Source organism: Thermobia domestica, chromosome 6 (genome assembly GCF_964235325.1).
Source record: "Thermobia domestica chromosome 6, izTheDome1.hap1.1, whole genome shotgun sequence".
Lineage (NCBI taxonomy): Eukaryota > Metazoa > Arthropoda > Insecta > Zygentoma > Lepismatidae > Thermobia > Thermobia domestica.
Genome location: NC_137459.1, coordinates 52,335,058 through 52,358,023, shown reverse-complemented (window position 1 = coordinate 52,358,023; position 22,966 = coordinate 52,335,058). Strand labels below are relative to the sequence as shown.

Here is a 22,966-nt window from a genome sequence, read left to right as displayed (position 1 = left end):
GAGTTAGTTAGTTAGAACGCTTAATTAATCATAATAGCCGCCGTCCATAACAACACATACTTTTTCCTTTGCTAACTAATCGATTGGGTTTCGTGGGGACAGAAGTCTGGAGTGTGCCACGTGAATAAGTAATCAAACTCGTGTTGCACTGCCTATCATCACGGACAGTCTTCCGTCCAAGAAGCGATGGAGATGCCGTAAGAGGTGGTAGGTGGAGGCAGAAACGTCAGCAGAATACCATGAATGAAGGATTTTCAGACTAACTCACGAAGGGACTGCATCTCCTTTTAGAGAGAGATGTAGGCATGAATTGTGCAACTTGAGAAAACCACGCCTGTCGATCATTGACGGATGCTTGCGGACAAGTTTAGTCTGCATTTCATGGAGTTTCTAACTATACCGTTCGATAGTGATGGTTTTGTCTCAACCGAGAAAAACAACAGCAAGAACATCTGTGATAGAGGGATGGTTTAGGATACTGTTCTGAACGTTGATCACGACTCAACTAATGTCCTGACCATTTATAAGCTTCGTACGAGATTTAGACTTCATCAAATGTGATAACTCGATGTAGGAAAATTTCCTAGGTTATTCCTTACATTCGAAAACTGCACACCTCATGAGGTACCCATAAGTCTATTTCCCCTTACTGATTGCACGGTGCAATCGAACGACAGTGATATGATTTATGTCTAATTCGTCTGTAATGGCATGAACAATTTTCTGAGGGTCTACTTTTACGCTGCGCCTGAAGAGCTTATCCGAACATGATGTCGGTCGGTGCCCACGAAACAACTTTTCCAATGTTGTCACCGGAACGAAATTTGACAAACCAATGGCAAGTGGTGCGTTCATTCGCCACTTTATGCCCTGTTAACTTTTTTTTTTCGAGACCTGTTAAGCACAATGTACCAATTTGAACTTGTGAAGATAGAATACGGACAGAATCTCGTGGCCCAAAACCCCGCGGGCCAAAATCTCGCTTAGTAAGAATCTCGCGTGGTCAAATCCTCGCCGCCCAAAACCTCGTGGACCAAAATTCGCTTGGTCAAAACCTTGCGGGATAAAACCTCTCCATAAAATTTACCCAATGAGTTTCTTAATATGCAATTCCATATTACAAATAATAATAATGGGTTAAGTTCCAAAGTTGGGCGTCCGTTTCCAGCAAAATTTTTAAAATTTACAGGAAAGATATGGATAATTTGATCGTTTGTGTGCTTGATAATATATGTCTCGAAAAATCTGTTTATTTGTTATATATAAGGGGCTATAAACATGGGACTATACGGCGAGCGGAGGGAACTACTTGGTGCAAGGTAACCGAGCAGCTGCATTGTGGGAAAGAAACGAGCATTTATGTTATCAACATGGCGAATGTACAAGGGCAATGAACTAACAGTTTTAACATTTGTGGAGCAGTACGTTGATAACGAGCAAAATCTTTTAAAAGTTCGTAAAGAGCACGGATTAATGAACCTAATAACAAATTGCAGAAAGTGTGGAAAGGAGAGAACTGCGAAAAAACGTGGCGAAAGCGGACGCCCAACTTCGGAATAAATGCAATAATAATAATAATAATAATAATAATAATAATAATAATAATAATAATAATAATAATAATAATAATAATAATAATAATAATAATAATAATAATAATAAGGCTTAAGTAACATGTTTACTTTAGAAATTAGAAGCGTAAAATTATTGACGGGTTTAAAATGAATGGACATATACATGTAAACTAAACGCACAATCTCCAATCCTTGGATGATTATATTGAATAAAACAACCGACAAACTTCACATACGTGTTCAGGACCTCAGTACAAGAAAAAAGTTTACCTGCGACTTTGGTCGGAAATGCTTAATTACGGAGATAGGGCAAATTAATGGTAAGACCACGAGGTTCTGACCAGACGAGATTTTGGGCCGCGAGGTTTTGTACCCAAACCGTAAAGATAAATAACTCGCATTATATATTCCCTATGGTATATTTTCATACGACCCTGTTCAACAACACAATGCCTTTTATCTCTCTGGGCACTCCAGTCTGTTTGCTGGACGTGTACTGAGTGTGTCACGTTAGATGCATGACCTTAGTCCAGCCCTGTGTTGTGTTGCAAAGATGAGTTTCACTCTAGACGTCAAGACAGATATTCGCTCCTATCTAATAAAATAAAGATTCCTGTCGCAAAAAAACCTCCTTTGGTTCTATCTACATATATAAATTCGAATTTGATGTGAATTTCTAACTAACTTTCGCTTAGTATTTAACCTTTACGAAAATTTCGTGTGTTGCAGATAATGAGGGCATATTGTTGGCACACACGAAAACTACATGAATCTCCAAAATACTATTTTCATAAAATTCAGATAGAAAGTTATAGTATAAAAAGAATATATATATATATATATATATATATATATATATATATATATATATATATATATATATATATATATATCTTATACTTATTGCCCAAATAACAGCGTTTAATCAATTATACTTTGAACCCAAGCGCGATTTTTCATTAGAGGAAAACAAAATGGTTAGAACACAAAAATTAATAGTTAGAAAAAAGATGGCATTGACAAACAACCACAAGTTATGAGAGTGTCAAACATACATATACAATAAGCTTCTAACATAGTGACCTGACGTCAGCAAAATCCCAAGTGAAACCAAGATGATAATTAGTTATCAGTCATCAATTAAAAACCAGCACCACCTAGTCTCTATAAAATTCACAACTCATTTCCAACTTAAGTTCAGCGGCCACTGCATTAAAAAAAATACAAATAAAAAAGAAGGAGCAAGTTCAATGCCTGTCAGTAATAAGGTGGTGGTTAATGTATAGTGTTTATGTGCGTGCTCTACTGTCTTCATGTAGCATCGGTGCTGTGACTTTCCCAAGTGAAGTATTGCCAATGAAACATGGACTGACGTGTAGTGAAAGATCTTTCCATTTTATTGCTACTGCCTTCATACCAAGAGGACCGCCATGTGCTGTCTCAGGTACTGCTAAGAGTGACGGAGGAACTAGCAGTGATTTTGTGCCAAGGTATGAGTCAAAAGCACAAAGACAGTACCTCATTCTCTTTTGTTTTCTCCTCCTTTGTGGTGATATTCACGTAAACCCTGGCCCACCCCGTACAGATTACACCAGTGTTTTTAACATATATTACCAAAATGTTCGTAGTATTCAAAACAAATTACTTGAATGCTCATTGAACCTAGGTGAGATAAGGGAACTGGATTGTTTCGCAGTGACCGAATCGTGGCTGAATGAATCAGTGAACGACAATGAAACTAACCTTTCTAATAATTTCTCCATTTATCATAAAGACCGCATAACTCGTGGAGTAGAGTGATGATTTGTGGAAGACATAAATTACCTTATAGGCTGATGTGAAATGTGGCACTTGAAACTCAACAATAAGAAATATGACAGTATTACTATTACTTTGAAAAAGTCTCTTGCTCCCTCCACTTACCGTGTCAATGATTCCCCTATCACACATTCTACTAGTCATAATAATCTTGGTGTCATCTTTGATTCAAAACTCACATTCTCTGACCACATCTCCTCAATACTTAAGAGTTCAATGCGTATGTTGAGACTTCTTTATCGATTCACTGAACTACGCACTATTTCGTCATTAGCAACTTTTTATAAAACTTTAATAGCGCCCAAGATCGAATACTGCTCTCCCATATGGGCCATGGCAGCACCTACACATCCCTCCAGAGCTGATTCTATTCTTAATTTCTTTATCGCTATAGTCCGTTTTCGTGTTCCTGCACTTCGAATATTATCTAAGAAGGAACTCTTGCGACATCTGAATATCCAGACTCCGGAAGTACGTAGAATTATCTGACCTGAAATATCTTTACAAAATAGTGAATGGAAACTTAAGATCGGAAATATTACTTCAGGAACTATCCTTACGTGTCCCTTCCGGCATCACCCGAAATACCCACCTATTCCATCTTGCCCGTCCTAGGTTGGCAATTATAAGAGGTTTCTTTTTTACAGAATACCAAACTATTATAAACAGGTAACAACTGATGTGGACATTTTCTCGAGCTACCCGGTGTTTGAAAGAGCAATTAAACGAGTTTTGACGGAATAGTTTTACTTTTACACTCTTTTTTGACATTGTTCTATGTTGTTGTTGTTATTGTTGTCTTGTATCTTCTTTCTTTTGTTAACATTTCCCTGTGTAAAATGGCAAAGTTAGGCTGTATCTGGGAATCTGTTCAATAAATAAATAAATAAAATCGATGATTGATAATAATTGTGGTTATCTCAGTTTCAATTAGAACTTCTTTTCGCCTTCGTGACGACACTATTTGGGAACGTTTATATTTCTGACGCTTCCATAAATAATCCTTCCTTATTTTAATCCTTATTAACTATTTTTTGCTGTGCTCAAACCATTTTCTTTTCTCAAATGAATAATCACTCTAGGTTGGAAGACTGGAATAAATACTATTATTTGGAAGATTAGCACAAGAAAAATTCTCTCTGCAAAATACTAAGAAAAACTCGTCCAGTTTCACAGTTCATTGAAATTAAACAATCAAACTTACACACTGATAACTTGTTTAAAAATGATTTAGGAAACAGTCTTGCCTTTGGCACAGTGTAACGCAGCGAATATTCATTCAGAAATTACAGAATTACGTGGAAGCAACCACAAATGCAAATTCGTGTTTCGATGTAACACAAACGACGTGAAATGAACATATAAAGCTCCCTGGTTACCGTTACAGACATAATTTTCTAATATATTACACTGTATACATACCTGACCTCCAGATGAAGAAGAAATACAATGCTCATCCGCAACACACTCCCCTTCAACCACAAATGAAGTAGATAATTTGGGAGAATCTCCTTGTAGCCTTGTTACAGTGCCATAACCCAAAACAACACTACCAAGTATGGATGGACTTAAATCTTCAATATCAACCTGCGAAAATTAAAAATTATAGTGGCAATAAATAGGTGGGCAAGTTAATCTCATTAAATTAATAATAATTCTTAAGGATGTGCGATCCTGAGGAAATCCATGTAATATCTGCACATTGAGCTGAGTGTTTGTTTTGCGTTGTTATGCAGCCCCGAGATTAGAATGAATAGCAGCTACTATTAAACACAGACTCGAAACCACGCCCAGGGTTTGAATCCCTTGCAGCTAGTGAGTACATAAACCGTTCCCCACCACATTATCTTGCCACCAAGAGTTGGATTACATAACTAAGCCACAGGTCCCAGCAACACCTATATGTCACACCAAGAATATCGGAGAGGACTATAAAGAGCATACATGTAATACAAGCGTACGTTGTATAAATGTGTTTGATATGTGTGCTTAGGACAAAGGAATACCAACCCAACCACCACCACGTAGGTACAACATGAAACTTTAGGATAACATACATAACATTACGAAAATAGTCCCACCGTATTCCAGGTAGATATATGATAAGAATTTCTGCCTTTCGTATAGATCTGCTTCGTTTCCAAGTAGGAATATACGTAATTTGGATTCCATATTGATCTGTAAGACCAAGTCGGGCGCCATTTTTAGAACACATGATATATATATACGGTATATATAGGGTGAGACAAAATAAGTGTTACAAACCAATATCTCGCGAAATATACATCAAATAAGAAAAATATTAAGAGCTAATGTACAATACAAAGGGGCCTACAAAATGAGTCAAACACGTGGTTTCCCCCGCCTCCATTTTGGGGGGAGGGGGTTGTACGTGAAATTTTCAAATGGGAACATAGGTCGAGTGATACCTCGTTCGAAAGAGCTTGGAAAATTGAACAATTTTTGTAGGAAACAATTTTTGATATGGGGCACCATTTTCAAGATGGCCCCCAAAAATTGTCCTGTATCAGACAAAATTTCCAGTACTTACAAATCAGAAACGGCAGAGTAGAAAACGGTCAAACAAAAAAATGAAAAAGGAAAAACCCATAGGCAACGTGGAATGGTATTGTTGTGGTGTCCCCAGGGCCCCTATCATGGGGCCCAACGTGAAAATTTCAAATGGATATATAGGTCGATTGATACTTTGTTGATAGATTGTGGAAAGCCAAACAGCTTAGTACAAAATTTGTTTTGATTTCGGGCAAGCCTGTTTCAAAATGGCCGCTGAAAATGGTTCCCCATTCAGATACAAAGCGCAGTGTTCAAACTGAGTGTTACAAGCCAATATCCAGCGAACTATCCATCAAATAAGAAATATGTTAAGAGTCAATTTACAATGCAGACAGGCCTAAAAATCGTCAAACACGAGGTCCTAATTTTGTACTAAGATGTTTGATATTTCATGATCTATCAAAGAAGATATCACTTGCTCTATGTTGTCATTTGAAAATTCCACGTACACCCCTCCTTCCAAAATGGGGTGCGGGGGAACCTCGTGTTTAACCCATATTTTAGGCCGTTTTTATGTATACACTCAAACGTATTGTTCTAAGATACAGACTAATGTATTGTTCTAAGAGACTGACTATATTGACTACGTACCTGAGCGACGCCTGAAGGTGGAGTATCCTGATTTTTATCACCTTCAGCAAAAACAGTGGAAATACGTGACTCGACAGGAATGTCCTTTGGCTGCAATGTGCTCTCGGCATGATCTGAATGCGAAGTACTTGGGTCTTCAACGTCGACATGCTGTAAAAACAGACATATTTGTACAGCAAGCCAATAAGCAAAAGCCAGCCCATCCTCATTATGTTTGACCCCACATTGTACGTCAACCCAGAGGATGAGGGGACATGAGACAACGTGATATTAAGACTCTCTTCGCAATTCTCCCCATTACTTTCTCTAAATTGTAAATACAATAATAATAATTATTAAATATTCTGCCTTTTGGCAGGTCCTGAGGACTAATGAGTTTTTTTTTTTTTTCCTTTCTTAATTTTCAATTTTCAACTTCCTCTTTTAACTCCCAATATTTTTCAAATCACTTGTTTTCTTCTTCTTTCTATTCCTCGGTTTCCTTCTATGGCAGTATGAAGAAGACACTTTTTTTCGCAAGATGTGTCCAATCCAATTGGCATTTCTACGAAGGATGGTGGCTAAAAGCGTCCTTTTCTCTCCTATTCGTTTTAAAACATCTTCGTTTGTTCCTCTTTCTGTCCATTTTATCCTCTCGATCTTCCTCCAACGCCACATTTCGAAGCTCTCCAAATATTTCTTCTCTAACTTCCGTAACGCCCGAGTCTCTGAACCATACAGTCCAATGCTCCATATATATCACTTGACCAATTTCTTTCTTAGTCCTGTATTAAGGGTGCTAGTTAAGACTGACCTTTTCTTGTCGAATGCTTCTTTGGTTATGGTAATTCTCGACCTGATCTCTTTGATGCAGTACGCGTCTTTCGTCAAAATACTTCCCAGATATTTGAAATGATCGACCTCTTCAAGTACTCTTTGTTTTACTCTGACCCGTAAAGGCGCATTTCCACGGGATATTTTCATGACTTTCGATTTTTCAATGTTCATTTCCATTCCATATAGTTTCGCAGTGTCAACCATTTTGTCAATAATCTCATGTAGTCCTTCTTCGGTTCTAGTTATAATAACCGTAACATACCTGACCGTAACATTGTTAATGATCTGCCCTCCAATCTTGAAATCTCCAATTCCCATTAATGCTTCCTTCATTAAACATTCACTGTAAATGTTGAATAATTGGGGCGACAAACTACATCCTTCTCTGACTCCTCTTCCAATCTCCAACTATTGGTTTCTTCTTCATTCAAGTGCAACTTCACTCGTTACAATACTAACTACTAATAGAATAATTTAGAAAGAAGTCGCTTATATGTACAAAAGTCAACAGGCAGTCAAGAAGGTTTCGGAATGACCTTGCACACGAAGTATGACAGATAGGAGGGTTCATACAATAATGTAGTCGTAACCTGCTAATAGCTACTCGCAGTTAACACAGGGGCTAAACAAATTTTGACGTGTGGTGTCATTACTGTTCTGCACTAAGTACACGTGAGTGCTGGTTAGTAAATGCAATATCGCAGTTGGAAGAAAGTACGAACATAAAATTCATAAGGAAATGGCGTAATTTGCTTCAGACATCCTATCTGACATACATACTTCATTACAATGGTGTAGTACACCAAGGGTTTCCACAGCCTCAACAGGATATTAATGTTTCCTTTGTTACTCTCTAATAAATGCAAATTAATTAAATTTCTAGTTTAACATTCCACGATCATGCTCCGACGCTAAGGGAAGACAGCGATGATGACGATAAATAAAATAGTGTAATGAAGAAGTGAGAGGTAACAGGAAAGAGAACTCGCACACATACGGTACTTGTGCACCACGAAGTTCGCTGGGATCACGCCAAGGATCCCACTCGCCAGAGGTGAGCGATCTACCACTGAACCACTTCGGACTTCATCTAATAAATTCAATTCAGGGAGATTTCTAATTTAAAAGTTACCTCACTCGCACAACTATAATTGCTATAATTAAAATTTAGAAATTTTCTCCCTTGTGTACAAACAAGCCCAACTGTGAAACTGTTAACAGTAAGCTCTTCGTAAATTCTGCAGATTACGAGGTGTAATTCGGAGTAAAAGCAGAACAAGTGGCAAACGAATTGGTTCTTGCATCACTACAACGCACCACCAAGCTACATGGTACTTATTGTGTAGCGATTCTTCACCGATGAAAGCATACATATCATCACCCAACAACCATATTCTCAGAATCTCGCTCCAGAATTAAACATTTCCAGTTCTATGTCCCACGGTTATGTCCTTTAGACTAAAGGGGACAGATAATACATGGCAGTGAGTGATTATGGAAGAACTAATGGAACGAACATCAGGACGGAGACGGGAGAACCCCGATGAGAGCTCACAAACACGATGTTGTCCAGCACAAACTCGCATGGACAGCCATCTAACCAGTGACCCATCGCACTAACAGAGAGGTACAGATAAAATTTTAGAAGACTTTACAGAGAAAAAACTAAGAAAAATAACTCTTATAATAAAATGCAATAATATGATCAATTTATAAGATTAAGAATGTTAAGTGATTTTTAGAAGTCCGACACAGACAATTTGTTTCCAACAATACACTTAAATTCTGATTTTATTCTGAATAGAAATGAATTATCATAAATCATTTCAGTCATAAAATGAAGTGATATTGTGACTATATTTTTCATATGTGCTATACAAATTCTGTTACTTGCAAACGTACATGTATAGTATTTTATATTAAAATATATCTTAAATTTGTTTGATCTACTAACTTGCATCACTTTTCAAGCGCACACTTTGATTGCTGTCCTTCTTACTACAGAGATATAAAGTCTATAATGAACTTGTTTATATTTTCACAATTCTACAGACCTGGGAGGAAGCTGATTAGGAACTTGGGGAAGACCAAAATTATGCCCAATAAGGCCCCGAACCTCCTACGACCGACCTTGCTTCTAGATACATGGATGTTAGAAAGTGTAATGCCAAATCCCCTATTAAGTTGAGACACCGTTCCAATTTAGTTACTTAAATAAATTTAACCTAATATCCGAGAAACAATGCGGATACAGACATATGCTATAATTATTTAAGTTTGCCACGATCTATGGATCTGAGATGGTCATTTTAGGTTTAACTGTACTTAAAAGTATATTATTCTATTTTTATTTATGACTAGCAGAATACCCGTTCTTTGCACAGGGAAAATACGTTTCATTTTGTACACAAAGCCAATGGAGGCTAAGTTTGGATTTAAACGGCATCGGAAGTATCACTGTTCATTTCAGTGACCCCGAAACTATGGACTCGACACTAATATCGGTCAATTTCAATCATTTATATATACCCCCCAAGTTGCGTGGCTAAATTTGGATTTAAACGGCATCGGAAGTATCACTGTTCATCTCAGCGAGCCCGAGAATTATAGATTCGACAATAATATCGGTCTTTTTGGATCATTTTTAAATATCTCCACTCTCCCTTTCCCATAAGTTGCACCGTCAAAGTGATATGAAAAAAGCATCCCAGGTTCGAACCTCATCTATCTTGAAAATTTGATCGAGACCGGTCTGGTGGTTCAAGAGTTATTAAATCACAAAGGCAGTCACTTTCATTTTCATTTTTTAAATATATATATCTCCCCCCTTCACTACGTTAAACCGTCAAAGTAAAATAATAACAACCATCCTACTTCCAAACTTCATCTATACTGAAAATTTGATTGAGATCGGTCGGGTGGTTCAAGAGTTATTAAGTTTTATTTATATTTTTATCTCTCTTTCTTCTCCCCATTCCCTACGTTGTTCCGTCAAATTGAATAGATAAAAACACACTCCCAGGCCGGAATCTCATCTATGTTGAAAATCAGACCGAGATCGGTCGAGTGGCTCAAGGGATTAGGAGTCAAAAACAGACACTTTCATTTTTATAATATAGATTATTATTATTTTTTCATTCGTTGCTTACCTGAGCTTTAAATCGTTTTGCAGTTCTCTTTGGCATCCTGACAGAACTTCTTGTAGTATTTTTCAAGACAGCAATTTCGCTAGACTAAGGTAATAAAAAATAATAATAATAATAAAAAAAAGACAAAGTACAGAACATTTTAAGAATATCCTATATGAAATATTAAATAAAATATGGAAAGAAAAAGTAATACGAATGATTTGGATACCAAGGTTGATTATTAAATCACCAGAAAAGAAGATATTGCTAAATGTAAAAAAGTGTAAAACCACTAGTAAAATCCTATCACCAGAGTTATGCTATGAAAAAGACAGACCCAAAATTAAGAAAGAACCAACCTGGCTTCAGAACAAACAAATTATGTTAAAAGAAATTACGTTAAAACAAATTACAGAATAGTCTCTAGGATGGAACATTCCAGCTCATTTAAATTATATGTAAATTGAAAAACTTTCAATAGAGTGAATGGAAGAAAAATGTGAAATATACTAATGGAATACAAGGAAAAAAAAATATGCGGAATAATTAAATTGTTCTATGAATAATACAAAGTCAGAATTATAAATAATGGAAAATTAACAGATAAAATAAAAGTCCAGAGTATGTGAGACAAGGATGCATTATGTCTCCTACACTATTTTTAATAATAATGGACTACATCACGCAAAATTAAATAGCAATTATTAACCTTTATAAGATCTAAGGTACGTTTTCGTATACCAAATTGCAGTGTTACTTTTAACCCCTTATTTAGTTCCTATAACGGACATTTAAACCGATTATCATTATTATTATTATTGGTCAAGTCAGACATGGCCCAAATAACATTCCAGATGCGTTTTGGAACCAGATGATCAACTTGGTGGCGCCAAACGGGGCCGGGAAGGGCGTGACATTAAATTTTTCGGGCTCGAGGAGCTAAAAGGTTTCAAAAAGGAGATTTTTTATTCGGAAAATTTCTTGAATTTTCCCTAATACCCTGTTTCTAGTGTACGATATGGGCATGTGAGAGGTAAATTATGAAAGCTTGCTTTATTCTGAAGACAATGAGGTATGAACCATGATCCTACGATAAACAGCAATGAAGCAGTACCTGCTTGACAAAGTCTAAAAATTACACCTAAAAAATCGAGAATCTTAAAGGAAAAGAAAAGAAGGAAAGAAAAAAAATACAAGGCATATCTTTCTTACAATTAAAATATCTAGAATTTGCAGATGACTTATGTTTATTTTTAGATAGTTATAAACACGCACAAAGGACAGAGAAATTAATAAATTTAACAAAAATTAGATAATAGTCCAGCAGGGAAGAACAACGTTTGCAACATGAGAATAATCTTAGAAGGCAGAAAAATTCATTTAGTTACGAAGCACTTTAAACAAAAAACGTAGAGCAGAGAATGACGTTTAGAACATAGTAACACAAGCAATTTAAACACAACTGTTAAAACCGCTCTGAAGATCAAAAGAAAAAAAAAATACATAAAGAACTAAAATCTGTATTTTAAAAAACGAAAGTGTTCTCTTATATGGGTCTGAAATATGAAACATTATTAAAGATCTGCAGTGACTATGACTAGCTAGATAATAAAACTAGCTCAAATACGCATTCTTCGCATGGGTCAATAAAATATCTATGTAAACAAACTGAACAACGAAAGAAAAAAGTATCGGTCATTTTCTACTACTTTTACCTATCCGGATAAACGCCCCTACTGATTCCAACTAAAAAAAAATATGCCTCTGGCCCCTAGCCAATGGGGGCTACATTTGAAAGTCAACGCCTATGGGATGTCACCATTCATCTTAGCGACCGCGAAAACTATAGATTTTACATTAATATCGGTCATTTTGGATTAATTTTACATGTTTCGGTATCTCCCCCCCCCCCCCGGTAACTCCCGGCCCGCAGCCGAATGGGGTGAATTTTGAAATTAATGCGATCAGAGTTTCACCATTGATCTCAGCGATTGCGGAAACTATGAATTTGACACTAATATCGGCCATTTTCTACTACTTTTACATGTCCCGGTAAACGCAACCTTCCCCCTACGACCCCTGGTTCGATTTTTTTTTTTTTTTAAGGAGCTTCCTCTTGGTCTGGGGCCTGGACCAAGGTACCCGTTACCAAAACTTGGTAACTATCGGTCCACTCGTCTGGTCCCCAGGTCGCACACAGACAGACAGACACACACACAAACAAACAAACTCTTTATTTTATTTATATTATTAATAGATACCTACGGAACACACTACATACAAAATGCTCAGAGTAAAGAACACATCGTTATGGAAGAAGATAAAATAAAAGTTGATGCAAATACTGTAGTAATTTGGAGAAGAAAGCAGACATAGATAGAACGCACATTAAACAAGTCCTAGAATGGAACCCTGCTGGGAAAAGGTAGACCAAAGGAAACATTCTACAAGAAATGGAGGGAATAGGGAAAACATCGCTGCAAATAAAAGCAGCAGCATGGAATCGTGAGACGGAAGTATGCATTTGAAGACCAACTTTCCAGTAAGAAAGAAGAAAAGCAACCAAGTAACTACAAATTATTATTAGTAAACATTAGTTTCTTAGACTTCTAGGTAGTGTTAGTATATACAGGGCATTTCAAAACAACACCGACAACGTTTGGAAGGTGATTCCTGACACCAAGATAAGACAAAAAGTATAGAACAACTTGGGTGCACAAATGCTTCCTTTCGGAGTTACAGGTTGCCGAAGACATGAAAAAAATCAAATTTAAAGGTCCATAGCTCGAAAACTATGAGAGCTATCGCAGTCGGGTCAAGACTTCACTTAGGAACTAATACGTGCGCTATCCAAAAATACATGTTTTAGAATCTTAAGGTACTTACGCCACAATTTTTATAGAGACAGTTTGGCAACGGGCATTTAATTGGAAGTACTCACCAACTACCTCTATAAAAATTGTTGCAGAGGTACCGCAGGATTCTGAAACATGGCTACTTGGATAGGACACATAGTAGTTCCTAAGTGAAGTCTTGACCCGACTACGGTAGGCCCCATAGTTTTGGAGCTATGGGCCTTTAAAGTTCACTTTTTCACGTTTTCGGCAGCCGAAAGGAAGCATTTGTGCACCCAGGTTGGTCTATACTTTTTGCCTTGTCTTGGTGTCAGGAATCACCTCCCAAACATTGTCGGTGTTGGTTTGAAACACCCTGTATAAGAACGCTTCAACATCAAGGTCTGCCCTACTGTTCCACTAGAAATAATAACATTTCACTGTCATTTAATATCACGGCAACATCAAAAATCTTAAGATCGAAGAATCTCCTACATGAACATTATTATGGGGTGTGGAACATTCACATTATTATACGTAGAGAAAAAGAACTATACGAAGAGAATTTTCTATTTATGGTTAATTTTTCATTTGAGATCTACCATAACTGATTTTTCGAACGAATCTATACACTTCACAACGCTTGAAGGTCTAGGTGAAACAGCATTATTCTAACATAAAATGCACCGGTGAAATAGACATTAATTTGAGTTTTATATTTAAGACTAGTCTTTAGCTAGCTGGGTCCTCCGCCCCAAGACCTTCGCTTTTGCTCATCCTACGGCCTCGCACCTCTTAAACCCACAATTCTGCCGAATTTCAACTTTCTTTTTTTATTTCAACTATCTAAAAGATAAGATTTTGTACCTCATGAAACCCCCCCCCCCCATTTAAATAACATGGAGATTTTTAATCTCCCCTTTAGACCCCTCAAAAATTAAAAATATTCACTTTTGGCAATTTTCCTGTCGGTTAGTCCCGGAAAGCTTCAATCATGCCAAATTTCAACTTTCCACGTCAACTGAAAATACCCCTTTAATTTATGTCAGTTCATGTAGTTTTATATAGAGTTAGGATGGTAATATTTAATGTTAGACATGCATTAAGCTGTTGAAATTTAACAATGTTGAACTACTTTTATCTTTTCAATTTTTTTTTTTAAATCATATACAAAGATGAAACCCAAAATTCTACGACGACCAAAATAAAATAATTTTATTAAACAAAATAATATAAGATTATTTCTCGAATGTAGAATTGTAGAGAAACGCACAAAAGTATATCTCCTTAAATAATTTTCGAATGAATAGTACAATTTGTATAGTGTTCCGTCAATTAACGTGAAACTGATCGAATTTAAGACACTGAGGCGGTTTACCCCTTCAATTCACGAAGTATTAATAAAAGAAGTATCATATAAGTCTTCCGAGTAAGCTGAATAAGTGGACCATTCCGCAAAAGCTTAAAATTGCATGCATTTTTACAACTACAATATATTTACCGTTACACCCTGAGGTATACTCCCTTCTGACCCTACTGTTGAAGCAGCTTTAACAGTTGATTGAGATCTGGAAAAATGTGAGCCACGTGACGTGACTGCTGCGGGACAAGATGGCGTCAAACTTCTTTCTCTCTAGAAAAAAAAAAAATAAAAAAATAAAATAAAATAAAAATAAAAAATGTCTTAAGTCACTCTAAAAACAATGTTGATAACCTACATATCTGACAGGTAAATTCATAATTCTGAAAGCCTACTATTACATGGACATATTTTCCTCATTCGAGTTACAAGGAGTAGCGAAAAATCGCTGACGTGCAAATACTTCAAAATAATGATCCCAGACAGCTTTCTTGCTTTTTTTACTGCTCATAATTATGAACGGAAACGCTTTCGGGCATTACAGAATCTGGAATTGAAAACCTTCTGTTCTAATATAGCCACAGATATTTTCGATTAGAAGATCAAATGAGCCACACCTCGCTAAACACTGTTGCACTGTCTTGCTTATGTGCACAGACATCCGACATAGCATACATTGCATGAAACTTCAAAGTAAACACAATTTCTTCTCACAAACACTACATTCATCAACAATTACTAATATTCTTTCAGAAATTTGAAATTATTATCGTAGCTCTAGTACCTTCTTCAAGCTAACTTGTTCGCCACTCAATCGCCGTCATCGCACAGGCGTCAGTAATTGAAAGTACAAATATGGTAGTATCAATGACAAGTGGCTCTCCCATATCAGCTGAACACCAGCATCAAAAACGCCATCTTACTCAATTTCCGCTTCTAAAAATAGCGATAAACTATAGTTATAGCTTATCGGTAGTGGAATGTTGGGTAGCAATAACAATACATTTTGTTTGAGGGTAGTAAAAAAAAAAAATCAATTCAGCTCTATTATTTTATTTTCATAACACGAAACAAAGCAAAACCATTCGCTTGAAGTTCTTTCAATTGGTTTACACAAAAGAAAAAGAAACATTTATTTGCTGAATTACTGAAGACTGAAATCGTCTGATGACCATTAATGTTTTTATTTATTTATTTATTTATTTATTTGCTTTTCTGTGTTCATAGTTGAGTCATCTTTGAAGAATAGAAAAGAAAAAAGAAAATACTCGCTCTTACAATTCTTCTTACTTTACATGATCCTTTCCCAAATAACCGTAAACAAAAACTGAAATTAAAATCTGAGTAACAGAGCGTTCTAGATTCTAAGACGTGCTGCTACAAAATAGAATAGTAAGATTATCTAAAATGTCTATAGATGAGAAATGTATCATAATATGATGAATGTTAAATGCAACGATTCTTAATGGTTCCCAGAAGTCTCCATTAACTTTTTTTTTTTTTTTTTTTTCACATATCTCAACTCAGTTAAATTACATGTTTGGATTCATCTTCAATATATTGCGTACGAATGAGAGCTTCAGCATCCTTGCACTTACTATTCAAGTTTGACATAAAAAAAAAAAAAAAAAAGAGCGAGAGAGAGAGAGAGACGGCTGGAGCCTACATTGGTTCAACCTCAGGAATAAAAGAACGGAAAGATGAAGGAAAAATCAATTGTAGAGAGAACGGGCATTTACCAGTTCCATGTTTTTACACGGACACCTCGTCAAAAATTAACAAATATAATTCTTGGTTGACTATGCTATCTGAAATTAAGGGTGCCACGTTGTAAGTTTTTTTTCTTTTTCCTTTTTTTTAAATTTTATTTTCCTGACTGTAAGAGGAGTGCTCGTGGTTCAGAGCGTAACAATCTTAATTCCAGATAGCACAGCCGATCCAGAATAACATCCCTTCGTGTAAAATAACCTATTTGTGGGACTGTTCAAGGTTGAGCCTACCTTTTTTTCTTTCTATTTCTCTTTTTCGTTCCTTTCTACTCTGAGGATGAACCACCTGCCGGTTTGAAACGTGTTTGCCATGGAAAACCTAAATGGTAAGTACAAAGATTCTTTTATACTTTATTTACTTGTTTGGTGTTTAACGTTCCTTTTCAGCATAAAGATTGTTGGAGATGGGATCAAGAATTTAGCGAGGAATTCGAACTACATGAGTTTCTACTGAAAGTTTACTATGGGATCATGTGCACAGATACACAAGCTTCAAAAATTATATTACGAGCCCATATTTATATGGATTTTCTCGCTGTATAATACATTGTACTACTACCACTAAAAGGTTACAAATCTATTTATGTTTACTTTTTCGACGAACCGCAATAAAAGAATAAAAATAATTCGACAAAATGCAGCCACATTTCTTTTCTGCTTTGCACGTTAGCATGGTCAAGCGCTCTAAGATACTGAAGCTGTGATCGCAAGACTTTTCCGTCGCAAGTCCGAATCTCCTTTAGGGCATTCGTGTTATGAACTGTCCATTCGTCTCTGATTTCTTATAGTTCTCTTTAGCCTAAATGGCACAACCACATGACGTTAAACTCAAAAAAATTCTAAAGTTCTCCGTTGTTCAAAAGATGAGACAGATTCATTGGCATAATAATAATAATAATAATAATGATAATCGGATATTACCAGCATAATAATTGCTGTGCTCCAACTAAATAGTTATATAAATAGAATCCACAGGCTGGCTTGTATACATTGGAAATTTTCTGTGAAAGGCACATTAACGAAACTTGGATAGATTTGACTGCAAATGATAATACTTCTTGGTAGACTGATCAAGTCCAAGGACCCGACACAATGAAAACGGCATAGAAAGTAACTAAGAACATGAGAATATCAAACAATACTTACAAGCCGAAGTTGTAGGAACGATTGTTGAGGTGAAGCATGTACCGGTTGACTCTGGCTGCGGGCACGTAATGGAGCTTGTGCGTCTGAAATACTCAGCAACTGCAACATCAAAATGATAAAATTTCAGAGATTCATGTGCAAAAATCACAGTTGAAGATGCTAATGCAAGAACCACACAAAGACAATTTTAGGAGTTCACTATACAGTTCTGGGTATTTAAAAAAAAAGGATTACATAGAACTAAGATTTATAGTTTAACAAATCCTAATCGTAACTACAAATAAAACTACATGAACTGGCCTACAATAACGGGGTACTTCCGGTTGACGTGGAAAGTTGAAATTCGACATGTTCGTAGCTTTTCGGGACTAACCCACAGGAAAATTGCCAAAAGTAAATGCTTTTAACTTTTAGGAGGTCTAAAGGGAGGATGAAGAAATTCCCAATGCTATTTATTTTATTTTTTTATTTATTTTTTTTTTTTTTACTTACAATCTGATTACTTGGAATTGGGATAAAAACTTGAAATTCAGTTTGCTTGTATGTTTTCGTTAGCGTTACCTAAGTAATTCAGTAAAAATGAAAGTTTCCACCTTTAGAGTGGTTTTATGGGGAATTGAAAAAATGTTTCCCGTGTGGAACTTATATGGAACATCTTCTCCACCGCAAAATGTCTAGGCACTTCCGACAGGATTAGAATGATGAAATTTGGCATGATTGTAGCCTTCCAGGGCTAAATCACAGGAAAATTGACAACAGTGAATATTTTTTGCTTTTTAGGGGATCTAAAGGGAATGAAGAATTCCCATGTTATTTAAATGGGTGTTTTCTCCAGATACAAAATATTATTTTGGGAAAAGAAACTTGAAATTCGGTAGAATTGTGGGTTTAAGAGGTGCGAGGCCGTAGGGCGAGTAAACGTGGGGGTTTGGGGCCAAAGGCTAGTCTAAATATAAAAGTGATATAACTTCTAACACAATCCCCGAAGACTAATATATTTCCTGAAGAGTGTGGTTCTGAACTGGCATATTCAAATTCATTTTACTTATTACTCGTTTAAACGAAAGAATCAAGTGAGGCAAGATAAGAGTGAGGTAGATAAAAATACATGCGTAAAAGTATGAAATGATCAGCAAAACTTTTTTACGGGAAAAACTCATGGGAAACTTAATTAGCATTAGGCAAATTCAAAAATCGCAATAAGATACCTTTCTCTAGGTTGGTCGAATCCTTCTTTTCTACAAGCTCTGTTTTGAACAACTTCGCAGTAAATATTGAAAAGGAACACACATGAAAATTACAAGTTTAAACCGGAAAACTACATCTCATCATATTTTTCAACTATCTTATGTTCCTTTCCTATCTTTATGTATCACTAGTACTATATGAAACACACTAAGGGACGAACCTACATTATGACGTGGTTATCATTTGAATTGAAGTTAACTCATGTGTTGTGAAATCGCAAAGGTTAAATAAATAGGTTCTAATTTGTCAAGGTTGGTCATCTATTTTTTTTTTTTTTAATTTTAATTTTTTTTGGTAAGATTTAACCACAAATTTGTCCTTAAGTGAAACTACAGAACCACCAGTTTTATGAGCATTCGTCACGATTGTAAAGATAAGTTAGCTACCACTGTTCTGATCAACGGTAACAGGTGTTGGTGAAATGGTCACTTATCTTAAATGAGACCTTTAAAAAATATTTAACAGTGTGTTAATTTTAACAGTCGTTTCTGAAACCAGTGGACAGGATAAATGTTCGATACTCTTATGAACACTATGAACGGCTTAATGTCGACAATTTGGTGATATTAAGACATCATCATCATAGGTATTCTGCAATTATTGGCAGGTCATTTGCCGTAGATCAAAAGTTTCCATGATCCACGGTCTTCCGCTAACCTCTTCGTTTCCACGTACGATCTTTCTGTTTTTAAATCGTCCCTTAATTGTAGTCTCCTTCTCCCCCTTCCTCTCTTTCCCGCCACCATACCCTCCAGGACGTCCCTCATGATACATTTTCTTCTTAGCCAATGTCCCAACCAGTTTCTGTTCCACTTCTCAATAATACCTAAAGGGTCCTTTTGTCCCTCACCATTTCTATAAATTAAGAGCACGAAGTGATGTCAAATCGCAAGTTTTTTTAAAAATGAACATAAATCTCAGACTATTTAAAAGATTTTTAAAGACTTAAACTTGACAAAATATAAGACAATTTACAATATCTAGAGTTAAATTACATTAGTACAGAAAATTAAACTGATAAGAACAACACGATACCATAGTTCACCCTAATTTGTCGTAAGATCGTGAAATTAAAGCACTAGTAACGAAGGAGCAGTTTATGTGATAATTTAGTTTTACGGATAACATAGACATATTTAAAAATATATATTACGAATTAATACACAATGATGACCAACACACTTCTCAACTATCTTACTAAGTTATTTTAAGTTGTATTACGAAGGTATCTGGATTTAAATGTTTTCCTTCACATCTATAAATAGACAAAATTCGTAAGCATTATTGGATTAATATATTTGAATATTAATATTATGTGTTTTAGTACAGTATATACTAGGTATGGCACCCGGAATTCCAGCACCATATACAGGGTGTGTCCAAAGTTGCCTGATATAAGGTAACTCTTTTATTATCAGAGTTACAACAATATGTAAGAGGAGAAATCGTATCCAAATATGTTTTCAATCTAAACTGAAGGATTTTTTTTTAATCGGAAGAGCCGTTTGGGCTGTACACTCTTTACGCGCCCAATGTTAAATGAAAATGCAACATTGCCGTTAATAGAGGGGGCCGGGGAAGGAGGTGGATAAATTTTGTAAGAGTATGGCGAATGGGGGCATATTTTAAATAGGGGCTGGCCACCGACACGTTAGTATAAAAGACAGTCACTTCATTTACTTATGTTGTGGGTCCAGGTAAATGGCAACGTTGCATTTTCATTATATATATATATATATATATATATATATATATATATATATATATATATATATGTGTGTGTGTGTGTGTGCGAGTTGATTTGTCTGAAAAAATCTCTCTCTCTGTATTGCTGAAGCCTGACTTTCACGTATAATCGAAAGTAACCACGCATGCTTTGAATGCGAGCGATCCGGGCCTGATTCTTAATGCACACATTTTTCAATACTGATGCAACATAGAAAGACGACAGGGAAATTACTTCCAACTGAAAACTAGCATCACTTGCTGAACGTGTGTCACTTGGCCAGCCATAGCTCTTTGAAGAATGTAGTACTAGTGACTTTTATTTAGTTGTAGACTTTAATAATCTCATTTCAGCACCAATACTATACGAGACGTGGATCTACACTGAACGTGGGATCACAGACAAATATGCTCCCACCAGAAATCGAACATGAGACCACTCGCATGAAAGCACGCATGAGAACCATTCGATCGTTGCACTGTTTTTAAATTTGTTTGTTAGGAATGTAATGTTTACACTGAAGCTGTATTTGACCTAGATCTACATTTCAATATGGAATCTTAACTGAGGTAACATTTGCAACTAAATATTCTTTTATTTCCAATGAAGTTCCGTTTCCATTAGTTGCTTGTGCGTTTTTTTTTTCTTTTTTTTTTTTCGTTTTATAACGGTGTCGGGGATGCACACTGACTCGACAGACTGTTCAGAGTGAAGTTTATAAGAACTACTATGTCCCTTTCCTATGAATAGAAAATTGACATAATTCAAGCATGCGTAGATTTGAAATATTGAAAGGAGTATACGAAGGGGAAAGGGAGAAGTAAAAGTCCAGGCAAATAGTACCACTCAAATAGAAGGTCTTTGTATTATTACATGAAAAGATGACTCAGTATGTTTACTACAGACGTGCCCATGAAACACGAAATCATCCTTGTCTTCATAATTGCAATTCCAATCGTTCTTGGGTTATGAAAGTTCTCTTCCACATAAAAGTAATATTAGTCATACACAAACAAGCAGTGAACAAATATATGAATTCAACATATAAAACTTCCTTCAAGATTTATTATTATTTTAATACACAGGGTGGTTCAAAAGTGTGGAAATACCTTAGTAAAGTGGTAAATGCTGCAAAATATAACCGAAGTAACAATGTAGATGAGGAATAGGGATGGGGTATAATGTTTCAGGACATATCACAATGATGTCCGCCAACTCGTAGCGCTAACCATTATGAAGTTATGACTTTTTTTTGTATCATTGCAGGTAATTTACTAGCAGAAAATGACCTTGACGCATGCAGAGCGCAGTGAGATCGTGTTGATTCGTGGACAACCAAAGAACAGTGTAATTGCAAACTATTTTAACCTCAATCATCCGAAAGGACTCCCATCAACAATGGTAGTGTGTTCAAAGTGCTGAAGAAACTCCAAGAAACCGGTTCTCTGGTAGACCACGATCGGCAACAGACGAGGCAACAAATGTAGCAGTATTGACATCATTCAGTAAAAGTCTCATAAGTGACACCCTTGTACGCTGCAACTTTACCAACACCTTACATAACATGATCTAGATCGTTGTCTGGAATTCTCTCAATGAGCCACAGAGCAGCTACAACACACCTCCACGTTCAATTTAGACTTATTGTTTGCAGATGAGGCAAACTTCTACATGTTGGGGGAGGTTAACGAACAGGACGTGCGGTACTGGCCGGACAGAAATCCGCATCCGCAGGTGTTCCCGGCAAGGTGATAGTGAGTGTGGCATATGGGGAACTAGCACTTTGGATGCATTCTTCATCGATGGGTTATTGGCGCATGTTATAAGACGACATCCCGCCATCACTACTGTCGAAGGATGGCTCATTCCCTAATTTCTTCTAGTTTGATCGCGTCCCACCCCATTACGGTGCTCTATGTCTGTGAGTACCTTGATCAGCAGTTTCGTAATGCGTAGATTTGTCGATGACGTGCTGTGGAATGACCGCCTCGTTCTCCTGACATAATTCCACTGGACTACTACTTGTGGGACCATGTGAAGTCTGTTGTGTAAGCGGTGAAAATTAGGAATATATAGCATTTCAGGGACTCATATTCCAACAGTATAGCCGAAACTTTGCCGAAGGTGTTGCATGACTGGGATCTCAGAATGCATCTGACAATCGACAGGAATGGAAACCATATTGAACAAGTCCTGTAACAGTGCGTAGTCCTTGCCGTATAACCAACCTCTTTCATTAGGGACACAACAAACAGGAATAACTCCATAATGGTTAGCGCTAGAGCAAAAATAACAGTACCATTCAATATCTACCAAAATTTGGTATCAAATTGACACATCATATGCTATGGTTTTCATTTAAGATAATTGCGTAAAATTCAA

At 36.3% G+C, this 22,966-nt stretch overlaps 1 protein-coding gene across 8 annotated transcripts in view; it reads right to left on the bottom strand.

Moving 5' to 3' along the window:
• The window catches only part of LOC145687990 (uncharacterized), a 106,112-nt gene that overhangs the window by 25,616 nt on the left and 57,530 nt on the right, over nucleotides 1-22,966 (bottom strand). For 7 of the 8 annotated variants that reach the window (XM_081761634.1, XM_081761639.1, XM_081761638.1 and 4 more), the window contains 5 exons: nucleotides 17,611-17,709; nucleotides 14,837-14,968; nucleotides 10,523-10,606; nucleotides 6,558-6,710; nucleotides 4,815-4,979 (listed from right to left, as the gene is read on the bottom strand). In XM_081761634.1, coding sequence (XP_081617760.1) covers nucleotides 4,815-4,979; nucleotides 6,558-6,710; nucleotides 10,523-10,606; nucleotides 14,837-14,968; nucleotides 17,611-17,709 — 633 coding nt within the window. The remainder of the gene's footprint in view (nucleotides 1-4,814; nucleotides 4,980-6,557; nucleotides 6,711-10,522; nucleotides 10,607-14,836; nucleotides 14,969-17,610; nucleotides 17,710-22,966) is intronic. The other variant, XM_081761635.1, reaches the window with a different exon arrangement.